Raw genomic sequence first — 16266 nt, 5'->3', positions numbered from 1 at the left:
TCTGAGGTACTCCTACGTGAGGCTGCACCCCTACCTGCGAGCATGATCAGCACGCACACACATTCTTCTCTCTTCGTGTCCCATAGGCCCCCATGGCCCACACCACATCTCCCCATGTCCCGCTTTGCTGTATTAGCACAGGTGTCTGAAGGGTTTATTTTTAATTCATTGAAATAAAAACAATGTGAGATCAGAAGAATGTTTTAAACCATTCAGAATGATGTAGAAAGTCTACTCCCCTGATCTATAATTCCTTTCACCAAAAGCAGCTCTTGTTAATAGCCATGTACCCTTCTAGGGAAAAAACACATGCATAACACCAACATAAATATATATCTTTAAAAATGGATATGAACAGGAGTGCCTGGGTGGCTCAGTTGGTTAAACATCTAACGTTGGTTCAGGTCATGGTTTCGCAGTTCACGAGTTCAAGCCCCATGTCAGGCTCTGTGCTGACAGCTCAGAGCCTGGAGCCTGCTTCGGATCCTGTGTCTCCCTCTCTCTCTGCCCCTCCCCCCCTTCTTTCTCTCTGTCTCTCTCAAAAATAAGTAAACATTAAGAACATTTTTTAATTAAAAAAAATGGGTATAAACATGGGCACGTGGCTGGCTCAGTAGAGCATGCTACTCTTGATCTCGGGTTTTGAGTTCAAGCCCCACATTGGGTGTAAGGATTACTTAAAATCTTTAGGGATACCTAAGTGGCTCAGTCAGTTGAGCATCTGACTCCTGATTTCGGCTCAGGTCATGTTCTTAGGTTTTGTGAGATCAAGTCCCACATCAGGCTCTATGCTGATGGCATAGAGCCTGCTTGGGATTCATTCTCTCTCTCTCTCTCTCTCTCTCTCTCTCTCAAAAATAAAGTAAAAGAAAAAAAAAGCTACCCTCTTAAAATAAAAATAAAATCTTTTTTAAAGGCTAAAAAAATAAAAAGGGTATGAACAGAATGGTGGTAGGCATATTTTAATGCAATTTATTAATATAATTTGGAAATCTTTCCACATGAGTCCATGCAGATCACCTTGTTGTTTTCAGTGACAGCCTAATGTTGCATAGTACCGTGACATATATACCCAGCCGCACACTGGCAAACATTGGTGTCTTTCCGGGTACTTGTTAGGACAATATTACAGTGAAGATCCCTGTATATCTTGGCACATGTTGTGCCTGTAGAACACACATCTGGCAGTGCATTGAAGGTTAAAGGGGTCTGGGCACTTAAAATTTTGATTGATATTGCCAGATGAAATGGCTGTCCTGGTGTATGCTTTTACAGTATGTTTTCCTCTCACCTTTTTATTTCAAAATGTTGGGGCGCCTGGGTGGCTCAGTCAGTCAAGCATCTGACTTCGGGTCAACTCATGATCTCACGGTTCGTTTGAGCCCCGCTTCAGGCTCTGTGCTGTCAGCATGGAGCCTGCTTCAGATCCTCTGTCTCCCTTTCTCTCTGCCCCTCCCCTGTTCATTCCTTCTCTTTCTCTCTCTCTTTCTCAAATAAACATAAAACAATTGTCTTTGAATGTTCAACCTACAGAAAAATCTAAATAGTAATTTAGTGAATATTCAAATAGCCTTCCTCTGGGTTCTCCAACGACTGTGCTGCCACACGTGTTAGTGTGCTAGGGCTGCCATAAAGTACCACAGACTGGAGGGCTTGGACACCAGAAATTTCTCTTCTCACAGGTCTGGAGGCTGGAAGTGCCAGGTCAAGATGTGGGCAGGATCGGATTCTTCCAAGTCCTTTCTCCCTGGCTCGCAGATGGCACCTCACAGGATCGCCCCTCAGTCTGTGTGGGTCCTAATCTCTCTGTAAAAGGACACCAGTCATGTTGGAATAGGACCCACCTGTATTACCTCCTTCTACCTTAATTCCCTCTTTTAAGACTTTCTCTCTAACTACAGCCACATTCTGAGGTACTGGGGGTTAGGAACTACCCCAGCGTGAATTCAGGGAGTGAGGATACAATTTTTCCCATGACACCACATTTACCTCCGTTCATATGTTATGTGTCATATTAACATAAATAATAGGTTTATTACATAATTACTGAGATTGTATTTATTACAATGTGTTATAATTACACCCTGTGTAATATGTAGTTACTTTATATGATTATATAAGGTGTAATTTTTTCCCTAAACTAACTGCCAGTGAGTTGCCGCCATCCTGGTACTTGAGCATGTGTCTCCTCAGAATGAGAAGGTGCTGCCCCTCAGGACATGTTTATTTTATACTGATGAGGACAGAGGCCCCTGAGGCAGAAGCACAAACGCCCATGAAGTGGCCCTGGTCCTGACTGGGGGCTTTCCCTCCAGATTGTTTTCTCCTGGCCCAGTTTCCTCTGCGTCTCCATCCCCCAGCACCCAGGCCCTCAGTGAGACTTGGGTACTTGTGGGGAGGAGACCCCTGCCTTTGAGAACCTTTTGGGCCAGCAGAACCTCCTGGCCCCACCTCCAGATTCTTTGACGTTGTTGACATTTGGGGATCTGTGATGTATCAGCAGAGTGACAGACGTCCTTACAGTTCCTCCTGCTTGTTGGTCTATCAAAATGTCTCTCTGAACACCATACCTGTTTTGTTTCTGTGTACAGGTAGTCCTTGCGTTGCAGACTGCAGACTGCCTGTTTTCATTTAAAGTAGCAGGGTCGGTTGATTCGGGCACCAAGCTCTCCCTCCCTGTGTCCTCCTCCTGCATGCTCATTGGCAACTCGGAGCTCTGCTGTTGGTTTTCACCCACTGCCTTAGTAACGAGGACCCTCCATAGGCTTGGTTGTGGTGTGTCTTCCTTGGTACTTTTGTGAGGGGCGACATCACACATGCAGCACTTTTGGTGTTTGTGTCAAGGGATAGACCCGTGGAGACAGTCTGCAGACCCAAGGTGAAAGTGCCAGTTTGGGCGGTCCTTTGCCTTTTGAGGTCGACCTGCTGGTGAAGGAGCGCCCCACCCCGCTGGCTGTTCTGTAGCCAGGAGCACCCCCGCCTGGTGCTAGGGCTCAACCAGCATTTTCTCCAGCCCCAGAAACCCACCATCTACATGATTCGGAACCATGTTTCTAAAACACGATCCCAACTATGTCTTTGACTCTGCTTAGCACTCTGCCCTGGCTTTTCCTTCCCTATGAATTCATTCCAGGTTCCTTAGCCTGGCATTCAAGACCCTCCGTCATGTGGCTTCTGCTGCATTTGTCTGCCATGTTATGTCCCTGCACCCATGAGCTCATGGTGTGTGCTCTGTCCCCTCCCTGGTCCATTCGCTCAACTTTGCTAACCTTCAGGACCTGGGTTGGCTGCCTCGCACCAGTGAAGTATCTCCTGACCAAGGCCCTCCCAGGCAGGCAGACGTGGTCATCCTTCCCTCATGCCCTCACTCTGCCTCAGACATACCTCTTCTCTAGCACTTGCCTCACTGTATGGTTGCGTGCTTGCCCTCCTGCTGGACAGCTGCCTTCGCCTTTGTCTCAGTGCCTGGCTAGTGGCCCAGCCACTAGATGGGTGGATGAATGGACTTGTCATCATGTAGAGCAAATTCTGAAGTTGGAGGTAGCTGCATTCCACTTTGTGGTCTCCAGGCCCTGAGAGAACCTCATCACAAAAGAGAAGAAAACACAGTTTTCCACACATTGTGAGGAGTCTTTCTTCATAAGTGTCCAGTTCTGAAGAGTCTGTACTGGTCAGCAGCCAGTGCAGGGCCTGGGGCCTCTGTGACCTTCATAGCTTGTTGTGCATTGGCACATGTTAAAAGAACAAGTACCTTAACTTAGTAGTGTCAACCCCGAGTGTACTGATAACCCCACTTGTTGAATGCATTTTGCTTCGTTGTCGCTGTGGAAAGCCGCTGAATGGTGTGTGTTTTCTTCCAGTCAAGCGCTTCAGAGAGCCAAAGCATGAGAGACGGCCGTGGAGGATATGGTGCGTATTTAAATATTAACACCTTCCTAGAATGCCATGGGCTATTTGGGGTTTATTTGCAGGGAGGGCAGGGGGCAATGTGAGCGGTTCTCCAGAACATAAAGTGTTAGGATCCCTTAGTTGAATCAATCATTAGGAACTACGAATAATATGAAAGACTTCTATTTCTCCAGATAACATTGAGCTTTGCCTTTATTCTATCATCACACCGCTGGCCAGTTTTAGAAAACGGAGGATCAGACAGATATATCACTGTGTGCTGCAAGTCCCTTTAATTATGTCTCCCTGGTGTTAGATTGTGATAAATCCTCAGATTCTGTAGTCTGTGTGTGTGAGCAGAACATTATCTATATTTGGAGATTACTCAGATATACGATGTATATGCTTCTCTCCCCAAAACTAGTCTTTCCTAGTCCTAGGATGACCCTGTGGTAGCAGTTTTTCCTTCATAAAAGGAGGGTAAAGCTTCAGACACGGCTTCCAAAGACAAAACTCCAGAAAATAAGGCGACAGCCAGCTCTTCGGAACAACACGTCCACAAGAAGCTGACTTTCTTGGGCTGTGTTAGGCTTGCAGGTGTGCTAACAAAATAGCCATTTTCCCCTCCGGAGAAGACGTCAGATAAATCACTGTGATAAAGGCCCTTTACAACATTTTAAGCATCTCCTTATTGATCTGCAGTGCATTATTTGTGAATGTTGATCATTCTTGTTTTTATTTTCCCCGGTCAGTTTCTCTTGAATCTGGGTATCTAGCTTGAGCTGGGGGACCTGGGGAGGGTCTGGAGCTGGGGTACTCAGTGGGGCACACATTGTCCTTTGGAGGGGGGACTTCTACTTTGCCATTATTTCAGGAAATGATTTTCAAGCTTCAGTCATGGGGTTGGTCTGGATAATCTCCAAAGTCCATTCAGCCCTAAGACCCCAAGGCTGATGGTCCGAGCCTGTGTGCCCCTCACCACCCCCTTCAGTGGCCTAGCCCAACCCTGGATGCCCAGCCTGGGAGACCAGGAGATTGACTGCAATCCAAAGACTACCTGTGGTTTCCAGGTGTTCGTGGCAGGGGAGAAACTAAAGACCCCTCATGGATGGGGCAACATGGTGTCTCCAGAACGAACACCCTGCCATCTAGCCCAAGGGTTGACAAACTACAGCCCACAGGCCCAATCTGGCACGCTGTCCATTTTCATAAAGGGTTGCAAGAATGGCGGGCTCTATGGCTGCTCTCACACTGCAGTGGCGGGGGGGGGTGGGGTGGGGGGGGTGACCAGTTGCTGCAAACAGTGGCCTGCAAAGCCTAAAATATTTACTCTCTGGCCCTTTACAGAAAATATCTGTCCACCCCAGGCTAGCCCAGGGCATAAATGGCAGCAGCCAGAATTCGTTAGAGTTTGAGCTGCAGTGCTGGATTTGGGCATCTTGTTAGTCTTGCACAGCATTTAGCTCTGAGTGAGGTTGAATGGGAGCTCTTTAAAACAGAGGCACCTTGGACTTCATCGCAAAGCTATTGTCGAGCATTTTGAAATAACAAAAAATGAAAAAGTAAACACACCTAATTTAAATATGTTTAAACATGTGTTATACATCAGTGGCCTTTTAGGGGTTTATACAGTATTTATGATGTTATACATCAGTGGCCTTTTAGTGTTATTGAAGAGTTCAAAAGGTAGCCGAGATGCCCAGCCTGAGTTAGTGCTGATGCTGGGGGAAGAGGTGACTAGTAATGGGGAAGTTGAGATCTCCCTGCTAGCTTTCTTCCTGTTTCAGACTTCTCATTTCCCCTAAATTGGATATTACCCTCCTGTTGGGGTGATAACAAGTGCTGATCCTATTTTGTGCAGGTTTTTAGACACTTCCAAACAAGCCATAGGAATGCTGTTCATCCACTTTGCAAATGTGTACCTAGCAGATCTCACTGAAGAGGACCCTTGTTCACTGTAAGTGGCTGATATTCCAGTACAAACATCACCCACCCATCCACCGAAATTGTAGGCTGGTCTTGCTTTCTGCCACCAGTCATGTTCCCTCTAGCTTGGGGAGGGAGCAACCCCCCATTGTGCTCTGTGTTCCCCCAAATGACCATATTCTGTGTGCTGCCTGTGGTTGCTCTAACACAGCTGTCAGTTGACCATTAGGGCTTTGCCTGCTTACGGTTGCCCTGTGCATTGGCTTTCTGCTCATCAGAACTCTGGTCCTTGGTGTTCTGGTACTTTTATGCCTCCTGGCAGGGAGCAGTCCCTGGCAGGACGGCATCGTGCCCTGAAGGAGTATCTCTGCTGGAACTGGACACACAAGGGCTCCTCTGTGATGCCACCTGCTTAGGGTCAAAGCCATTGTTGACCATCATTGACCTCTTTGACCTGAAGACCACAGGTTGTTCTGGCACATCCCTGCAGTGTGCCTTCCACACAGTCCCCCACCCTAAGAAATCTGACTGAATCCCCAAATTGTGCCTCTCCTGGCAGATGGAGTGGAAAAGGAGGCTCACCTGCCCTATCCTGGCTCCATCTCCTACCTTCCTGGCTCAGACTTGCTCCAGCCAGTGCTGTGCTGGTGGCCTTGAACCCCACCAGCTACCTCCTGCTTCTATGCCTTTGCTCATGCTGCCCTCTGCCTGGAACACACACCTCCCACCACCACCACCGCCACCCCTGTCCTGCCCCTGCCACTGAGAGAGCAGGGTGGATGGCTGGTGAGTCCCCTGCCAAGAGGTTTAGTGTGTATTTAAGAACATTTGGACTGGAAGATTCTTTTAAGGCTCCTTCCTTGATGACTGTGTAGATTTAGATTTCAGAAGGAAGTCGTGAAGTCGCCCAGAATCTTTCTCTAAGAACTGGACAGGTTGTGATCTATTTGGATGTTTGGGTGTATGTAGTCACAAAGCAGAGGAGTAGAAAGGTGACCCTTCTGTAGGGGAGATGGTTAGGAAAGGGCCTTGTCCTTCCAACTCTTGAGCCCCCCAGCAGGCTTGAATCATTGTCTGATCTTGTTAATCATCTTGATGTCGTTGACCAGGATAGACTGAGAGCCAGCTGCTTGCACAGGAGCCTCTAACCTAACTCCTGGTGTAGCCTCGGCCATGTGCAGGACTCTCCCTTGCAGCACCTCCATTGCCCGTCTGCAAAAAGAAGATGATACAGCTTTAAGAGGGACAGTGACAAACTGAATCATAGCCAGGATGGAGAAAGGGCTGTTGACCGATCTTGAGTGCTCAGCCTGGAGGAGAAAAGGCCCAAGATGGAGCTTGGTATGGTGAAGGCACTTGACTGAGAGGCCAGACTGAGCCATAGTTTGCTCCCCTGTCCTGTGTGTCCTGCCAGATCCCCAGGATTCCTATGAAGGTTTCAGGAGTTGATGAGTATAAGCGCCACTGGAAACCAACCAGTGGGGCACTTCTCAGGAAGTTAACAGTTCAGTTAGAGGAAGTTGTTGTTAAAACTTAGGAAAGGCATGAGAGCCCCAGCAGTGGGGACAAGAACAGGTGGTGCTTGGGGAGTAGATTGTATGTGCCCTGGGATCTGTTCCAGGTCCTACCATCCTTGCTCTGCCCTGTGACTTTTTACAGGTGGGCTGGGTTGGGCTGGCCCTGGGGCATCTTGGGAGTCTGCAGACCGGAAAGGAAGCCGGCCTCAGCTCAGGGAAAGCTCAAACAGAAGGAGACAACTGCTCCCTGTGGTTGCATGGGTCCCGTGTGCTGGGGGCTCTGCTCCTTCCTCTGGACAGCTTTGTTGGCCGGGGGGGGGGGGGGGGGAAGCTTTCATGACTCTGAGGAGCTATGATTCAAACAACACATTTGTGTAGTATCTACTAGGTGGCAAGCGCTGTTCACATGTGTTAATTCATTTGATCCTGCCCTACAATTTAGATACTTTGGTTATCCTCATTTTACAGCTTGGGGAACTGAGGCACACAGAGAGGATGTAAGTTAAGTTCTCACGGCTCAGTAGTGACAGAGTGGAATTTGAAGCTGGCCAGTCTGGCTCGGGGCCCACTGCTGTCTGCCGGTCTCATCTGTGCTGGATAGAGGGTATGGAGCTTTCTGTCTTTGTTCCCAGGGCCTGGCGCACAGTAGGCATAAATATTTGGTGAGGGAATGAATGAACTGACCTGTGTATATGTATCAGGTGTTCTTGTTATTTTCAAGGTGAGCCTCAGATGTGAGAACCACTTGAAACCAATTAGATGTAAGCGTCCGAGAGCAGTTTAGCTTAGGGCCAGCTGTGAACTTGGAGAAATTGCCTTGGAAGCTTTGGTCTCTGGTCTGAGAGTGACCCCTTGTGATTTTAAAGAGGAAGGGCAGACGGGAGAAACCACCTTCCCCTCTGGTTTTCTTGCCACTCCAGGGCGCTCCTCCAGTATCATTGTGCTGTGCATGTCGCCAAAGCCTGGGCCTTATCTTAGGGTGGGCGCTGTGAGTCTGCATAAAATGTCTGAAGCCTCAGAAAGTGGAAAGTGTCACAGTTGATCTGTGGCATCTGGCACTACCCTGAAGGCTTTCCGAGCCACTTGGCATCCCAGAGGTCTGTACCTGACCCAGTGATGGCCTGTCTCCTGCTTTGTGTGGAGAACTGGGGCCTGTGATCAGTAAGATCTGGGTACAGGCCCTCGAGGGAGGCCCTTTCCTTGGTGAGGGAAGAGGTGCGTATCAGACACATGGGAACAGACCTTACAAGAACACATGATCAAGGTGGGAGTGCTCTTCCAACCCTCCTCCTCTCCTTCTCCCGTCATCATGCCTTTTCCATGGGAATAAAGCTTCTACTCCGTAGAAGTACTTATACTTGCCTCCATGGTAGGCTCTGAATCTAAAATATGGGAATGAACAAGGGCCACATGGCCCTGACCTGGAACAGGAGCACTGTCTCAGGGCTTTGGGTGGACTGGACCGTCAGGATGTGAACAGTGTCATGGAACAGACTTCTTTTACTGAATTAAGTTCTGTTTCCCTGCTGACTCCCTTGCTGTTTCCAGGCACTCTGTCTTATGAGAGGTCTTCATTTGCTGGAGTGTTTGAGGTCTTCCAAGTTTCTTTGTCCCTGATGAGTGTCAGCACACTGTCGTGGGGAGGCTTCGTTGGGGTTCCTGGGAGTGAGCCCCACAGCCTCTTGCACGGGCCCCGGAACAGGCCAAAGTACCAGGGCATCAGGCTTGAAGTTGGCCCACCAGGGGCTCTTGCTTCCTGACAGTGCTGCTATGTCCTCTCCTCCCAGGTACCTCATCAACTTCCTCCTGGACGCCACCGTAGGCATGCTGCTCATCTACGTGGGCGTGCGTGCTGTCAGCGTCTTGGTGGAGTGGCAGCAGTGGGAGTCTCTGCGTTTTGGCGAATATGGTAACGTAGCATGGACATTGGTAACATAGTATGGAGTGTGGGGGGCGCTTCCTAGAGGGGGCTCTGCTCCTTGTCCCATACAGCCCTCCAGGCCAGTGGATTCAAGGGTTCAGGAGCCGGTGACTGTCTCCTCTGTGTGCTTGTGGGGCCAGTTCTGGTCCCCTGCTGGTATCTGAGTGCCACACGTCTGAGGTGGGTAGGTACGCATATCACTGCCACTAGACGGCAGAAGCCAAGAGACCCTGGACACAGGGAGAGCCACAGCATTGGCCTCTTCCACCAGAGGGCACTGGAGGCCACACCTGCTGGCTGTAAGGCCACCTCACTGTGCCGAGCTTCCCACTGAGTACACACCGCCTGCCCACCTCGTTGGAGAAGGGACGGCTCTTGGTTTGGGAGGTGCTCAGTAGGGAGCTGGCCCTCTTTGTGCCACATGTCTGTGCTTGTCCTGCCATTGGGCCATTTCGCTACAGGGGCTGCAGGGGCAGGATGGAGGATTCTCCCCTCCCTGGGGCCAAGTTGCCTTGCTGTCTCCTGACAGTAGGCTGGCCCCCACCAGTTGCTGGCACATACGGCTGCCAGGGACACCAGGTGCATCCTCCCTCAAAGAGATGTGGCTTAAAACAGGTGACCTCTGGCTGCTGGCTCATCTTTGACCCACCCCCCTCCCCTCAGGCCCCAGGGACAATGGCCTGGGCAGGAAGTTCCCCTGAGGCTGTCTCCCAGCACAAACACATCGCCCTTGACTTCAACTTCGTACTCCCAGGGAAGCGGCTGGCTGTGGCCTGAGCAGGGCTGCAGAGACAGGTGCCTCCTTCAGGCCTTGCCACACCCTGGGAATTCAGGACCACCTTCATAGCTGGTCCCTACTGTCTGGGAGCAGGAGCTCCTGGTCTCAGTGGGAACAGCATCAGCGGGGCCTTGGCCACATAGGGGCACACACAGAACAAAAGGGAAGGAATTCTGGACCTCCACTCTGTTTCCTGTTCATACCTTCCACAGAGCTCCTGGGTCTGGGCCTCAGGGCCGGTCACTCCTAGATGACTGAAAACTCACAAGGCACCAACATGTAAAAGGAGCCGATTCATGGAGCTGGCTCTGAGTGCCTTGGGTATTTCTAGAAATCTTAAGTAATTGTTTGTCTCCGTTGAGGGGAGATGAACTCAGGGGAGGGCTTTTCTTAGCCCCGTTACTCGATGCCTGGTGAGTCACGGACTTAAAGATAGTGTCTGACACACAGTGTGTGCTCCTGTGGTTCAAGAGAAGGCTTCTGAGAAGCCCCGAGTCATGACTCCTCAGCTTAGAGGACACACTCGGACCACAGCGGTGCCATCCTCATTTATAGGCTCATGCCCAGAGAGGTTAAGTGACACAGCGAGCCAGTGCACAGCTGAGGGGGGGGCGGGGGGGTCTCCTCTCCCACCAACTCCAAGGACGGTGCTGCTCACTGCTTGCCACTGAGACCCGTCCTGGAAGGCGGGGCTCTGGACTGCACTGTGGTGACCAGTGCTGTGGGAGGTGCACCCATGGCCCCTTGATGACTCGCGGGAGGGGAGGCCAGGCTGGCCCTGTCACAGCAGGCACTGCACCCATCCCCAGCGCGTCGGGGAGGCAGCGGCTGTCTGAGCTGCTTGCTTCCGTGCGGTCCTGTCTTCCCACCACTGCATTTAGGAACCGGAGTCTTCAAGCCGGGTGTCTCCAGATGTAGCTGCCCCTTATCCAGGACCGTCCCGAGTCCTCCCTCCCCAGGCTGACGGAGGAGGACAGCGCATGTGATGTTGCCTCATTTCTGTTTCTGTCCATGTTACCGGTTTCTATTGCTGCTATAAAAAGTTACCGGGAAATTAGTGGCTTCAAACAACACGGATTTCTTGCCTTACAGTCGTAGTTCAGACATCCCATGTGCGCCTCCCTGGGCTAAAGTCAAGGTGTCGGCAGGACTGGTTCCTTCTGGAGTCTCTAGGGGGGCACCCGTGTCCTTGCCTTTTCCCGCTCCTAGAGGCTGCCTGCACTGCCTGGTCGTGGCCCCTTCCTCCCTCCGAGGGGCCCGCAACCGGTCCTCTCACGCGGTATCACGCTGACCTTCCAGCACCTCCTTCCAGCTTGAAGTGCCCTTGTGAGCACTCTGGGCACACCTGGATACTACAGGATGCTCTCCCTTACTTAGAATTGGCTGGTTAGCGACCTCCCTCCCCTCTTCCAGGTTACCTGACACGCGCACAGGTTCCTGGGACTAGGATGTGGTCTCTCTGTGGGACCGTTATTCTGTCTCCCGCACCTGTTGACCAGCCCACTGCTTGAGGCCATGGTTCCATGTAAGCCCCAGAGCTCTCTTCTCAGCTAAGCGAAGAAGAAAGGCTTGTTTTCTAGGTGCTTCCTTTGTCCCTAGAGGAGAGGGTGAACTTGCTGACAAGCACCTGGGACTTGAGGAATCAGCCACGTGGCCCTGAGGGGTGAGACGAGATCTAGGTGACAGGTGTGCTTACAGTCAGATGACCAGGCAGCTTCTCCCCAAGCGGAAGCCCTGAAAGTGGGGTCTCTGCCCCAGGGGCACCAGTGGTTTGTGGGTTTTGCTGCCTGCCCCTGTCCTGATGGCCCCTTCCTGAAGCCTTGAGAGACAAACATGTTCTGTCCATTTGTCCCCTATTCCTGCAATTTATCCTGAGGAAATTATTCAATAAAAAAACACCCATGTGTGAACCCGAGGCTGTCCAGTGTGGTAAAAAGCAGGACACATCGAGAATGCCTGACGTGTCTGTTTTTAAGCGATGAGACAGTGGGGAACGTCTGAAAGGCTCTCAAATGAAACAAATCTGAAAAACAAACCGCACATGTGCCCATTCCAGCTGGGGCTGCATGTGGTCTGGACACAGCAGAGGAAGGGACGTGTGGGAGCAGGTTTGCACAGGTTTTTTTACATTTTTTTCCACCATGTTTTTTATTAAAGCGTGTAAATGAAACAAGCCGCAGCTGCAGCTAAGCTTTGAGGGGCAACATGAGGGGAGGGAGGAAAACACGTCCCCCTTTGTCAGTCACCTCAAATTGAAGAGCAGAGGGAGCAGACACACAGAACAAGTGGGTTTTCTCTTGACATTAAGTGTGGCCCCTTGTTCTGTTGACTTTAAACACGCCAGTCCCCATTCAGAGATACTGCCTGCTAGTGCTCTGTCTCCAATCTTAATGATTTTTAACAAATATTTTGATTGGTTGTTTCTGAGAACTTTTCTCAGTAAGGTCACGTAGTTTACTGAGGGGATTACAGAACTCCATTAAAAGTCTGGCTAGGAGGGATTGTGCTTCTGAAGTGGTTTCTTGGCTCAGCTGCGTCTAATCCCAAAAGTGAAAGTAGACAGAACGAGCTCAAAGGAAGGCCCTTTGGCTCTTCTGCATGCCTTCTGTACCCTTCTCCCGAGGCTTTCCAGAAAAGGGAATGGCCTGATGTTGTGTCCATTACAGCTGCGTGAAGGCATTCACTTGCTCTTCCACTGGCAGGCTCTGGCAGGGCTGGGGCCTGTGACAGGGATGGCTACGGAAACCATAGACTCCAACGAGAAGCTGGCGCCTTCTCTCTGGGTCACGTTCTCTTCTCACTGCCTATATTAGGGCCTTTGCCTCCCCTGAAAAGCTACCGTCTACCCTGCTCTTCTGGTCAGCGGTGGTCATACAAGTGCAGAGCTCCCAGAGCCGGCCCCGGGGGACCCCACCCCACTCTCCCTGCGTCTCCCACTTTGGGGAGGCATGTGTGGCTCCTGGGAGGCCCATCCTGTGGGTTCTGCCTGTCCCTGAGGATACAGATCCTTCCCTGGGACTGGTCCTCCACCCTTCCTTCTAGTCCCTGTTAAAACATTCTGGAGGCCCTCCAGGGCCTGCGTGTACCCCAGCTTGGACTGTTGGGATTTCTCCATTTCTCAAACACGGTGACTGATGGGATCACAGATGGACCCTTGGCACAGCCCCTCACTGCTGCCCCCTTGCTGTGAGGGCTGTCCACTTTTCTTCTTTGTCCCCAGCCAAAGCTGTCTTGGGCTGCCCTGTGTAGACAGAATCAGAATCCCTCCAGTCCGAATTCTGCCTTCAGGGCTGAGGGCGGCAGGGACAGCCGGGGAGGGTAGGTGGGGGTAGCAGATGAGCAAAGAGGTTATCTGCTGCCATCGCAGTCACAAACATCAGCCAGTCCACAGATGGAGGAAAGGATGGGTGGCACCACAGTCACTGGAAAAATCAACAACGGATAATAATAGCAGTCTTGCTTCACACAGCTCTGCCAGTGGACAAAAAGAGCCAGTTCTCCGAGCCCCAGCAGGGAGCACTTACTAACTTTAGTTTTTTTAATTATATCTTAGAATCTCTTGAAAGAAATGCCACGCTGGTATCTCCAAATTAGGAATTCTCTGATTTTGTCTAAAACACTCACATTTGTCTACTTGCGCTGAAGTGATTCTTGGTGCTTTCAGGGCTCATTAAGTGGCTTTAGAGCCGGCATTCTGGTGTGAGCTGGGGGCGTGAGGGCTCACAGGAGCGGTGGGTACGGGACAGAGGTGTGGTGTCCGGGCCCCACGTGACTGCACACCCACTGTCCCCACAGGAGACCCTCTGCAGTGTGGAGCCTGGGTTGGGCAGTGTGCTCTTTACATCGTGATCATGATTTTTGAGAAGTCTGTCGTCTTCATCGTCCTCCTCATACTTCAGTGGAAAAAGGTTTGCCTCTTGTCCCTTCTCTACCAGCTCCTTGGGACACCAAGCAAGGTGGTACTTTTTCCCCTACCTCCCACACATTCCCAACCTTATTAGAAAACCAAATTTGTTGTTTCTTTCTTTCTTGCCTGCATGAATGCAGCCTGGATTCCACGTGATAGGGCCGCCTGTCGAGAGCGGGAGCTTGTTTTTCCACTTAGCCTCCATCTCTTTGGATCATGCAAATGTCTGCTCTAGGTTAAGCTTTGGGATACGTAATGGAAGTAAGAGTCCCTGCCCTCGGATTGCTTACTGGCTGATGCGGTCTTTAGGCCTCGTGACTGCAACCCTCAGGAGGGTGTTCTCTACATCTGCACATGTCCTCACGCACCCGTCTTTGCCAGTGGTTTAATTGAGCCCTTTGGTGGCACAGGAAGCTCCTGGTTGCACGTTGTTCCCAGGGTTCCCTTGGCTTTGCCCTCTGGCCCCAGTGCCCATTTCCTCCATGTGGCCACATGAAACCAGCCAAAGAGCCTTCGGAAACAAGTAGCTCAGAACTTGGCTTTCCTTTGGTTTTATTTGTATCTGCTTTTTATTTTTTAAGAAAATAAACCAAGGCTTTTCAGAGCTGTTGTCCTTCGGGAGGTGGTTGGGGTGCAGGACTTCTGTAAGAAAGCAGCCTGGCACCTCATTGCTAGTGTCTGTAATGAGCATCCACTGACCTCGCTCCCTCTATCTCCCCAAAGCCTCCCCACCCTCCATGCCTCCTGGTGTGTGGTTGTAAGCCCACTACATTTCCTGAGTCCACAGCCCTGGGCAAGCTGTGAAAGCCCTAACTGCTCCAAGTGCTCTCCCTGGCCTGCCTTGTTAGCAGTCACACTTCGGGACGGCCTGTGCAGCCCTGGGCGTGAGGTGCTCTACCCATCAGAGTTTGGGGGACTGTGGTCTAAGCTATGCCACCCTGCTCAGGGCCTCATGGATTGACCCGTGCCGCCACCCCCACCCTCAGGTGCCTTCCCTGTGGTGTCTCCCTACCTCACGGAGTCTGCTTCTCTTTACAGGTGGCCCTGTTGAATCCCATTGAAAACCCAGACCTGAAACTGGCCATCGTCATGCTGATCGTCCCCTTCTTTGTCAATGTCAGTGCCATGTTGCATTTTCCTACCCCCACGTGCTCTCTGCCTTCCAGTGTCCCATTCACAGTTCAGAGTCTGACAGAGAAAGCCCCCTTTGGCCCCCACGTCCCTCTGTGTGAGCATTTGCCCTCTCCCCACCCCCACTCCAGATGTGAAGATGGCAGGATTGCTTTCTCAACAGGCACACCCCATGCTCCAGGCCCCCTGTGCAAGATGGAGGGTCCCGGGAACTGTCTTGCCCTCCCTGCCAGGGGACCTCCCACCAACGAGGCCCACCACATGCATGACAAGGATTTCTAGATCAGGATGCCAGGCTTCTATCCCTGTCGTTTACACAGAGCTCCAAGAGAAACTCACAAGCACACTGGCTAGAATTAGGAAACAGTGAGAAGAAATGCTACAGGCACCTGGGGCTGACAGACGTGGCCGACTATGCAGGCCAGCCACTCAGCCCGTGGAAGGAGCCCCAACCAGGAGCCCAGAGACCTTGTTAGTGGCTAAGGCAAAGGCTCAAGGCAGGCTGTCCCCATCAGTCACCACCACTCGGGGTGAAGAGGGCCAGGGCTTTCTTGCCGGTTCTCTGATAAGAAAGTAGAAACAGAGGAAGTGGAGAGTGGGTGTCTCTTTGAAAGCTTGTGTGAGAGAGCAGGGGGACTGGATGAGGGTTTTCTTCCCCTTGTCCTGGACGTAATCTGGAGCGGGTAGGAGGCATGCCGATGGGGTCTGCTCTGCTTTCACAAACGGCTTATCCCAGAGTAACTCTCAGGTTCCCTCCCCACAGGCTTTGATGTTCTGGGTAGTGGACAATTTCCTCATGAGAAAGGGGAGGACGAAAGCTAAACTAGAAGAAAGGGGAGCCAACCAGGACTCGAGGAATGGGAGTAAGGTCCGCTACCGAAGGGCTGCATCCCACGAGGAGTCAGAGTCTGAGGTAGGGCTGAGCCCCCATGCTACCACCCGACCCAGGGAGGTCTCTGGTCTCTGTTTGCATCTGGTCCTCTCAGCACTAGCCAGGGGGAGGGAGAAGAGGCTGACAGCTCCATCTGGCAGGGACCCATCCCTGCAGCCCCTGGCCTTCCCAGGGCAGGAAGGTGGAGCACCCAGTGTGGTGAGGGCTCCGACAGTCCCTCCCCAATCCCTCCACCAGTGGAGGAAGACAGGGAAGGGAGGGGCTGCCTTTCCCTGCCTTTCCTTCCAGGGAAGCTGGCACAGACTC

The 16266-nt window shown here is 51.5% G+C and overlaps 1 protein-coding gene across 1 annotated transcript in view; it reads left to right on the top strand.

Moving 5' to 3' along the window:
- The window catches only part of STIMATE (STIM activating enhancer), a 53565-nt gene that overhangs the window by 31995 nt on the left and 5304 nt on the right, over window positions 1-16266 (top strand). Inside the window, exons 2-7 of the mRNA XM_045493157.1 lie at window positions 3861-3909; window positions 5750-5845; window positions 9119-9240; window positions 13826-13938; window positions 14976-15053; window positions 15832-15981. Of these exons, the coding sequence (XP_045349113.1) occupies window positions 3861-3909; window positions 5750-5845; window positions 9119-9240; window positions 13826-13938; window positions 14976-15053; window positions 15832-15981 (608 nt within the window). The remainder of the gene's footprint in view (window positions 1-3860; window positions 3910-5749; window positions 5846-9118; window positions 9241-13825; window positions 13939-14975; window positions 15054-15831; window positions 15982-16266) is intronic.

The sequence above is a fragment of the Leopardus geoffroyi genome, chromosome A2 (genome assembly GCF_018350155.1).
Source record: "Leopardus geoffroyi isolate Oge1 chromosome A2, O.geoffroyi_Oge1_pat1.0, whole genome shotgun sequence".
Taxonomy (NCBI): domain Eukaryota; kingdom Metazoa; phylum Chordata; class Mammalia; order Carnivora; family Felidae; genus Leopardus; species Leopardus geoffroyi.
The sequence above is the reverse complement of the archived record's forward strand: the minus strand, read 5'-3'. Positions and strand labels throughout refer to the sequence as shown.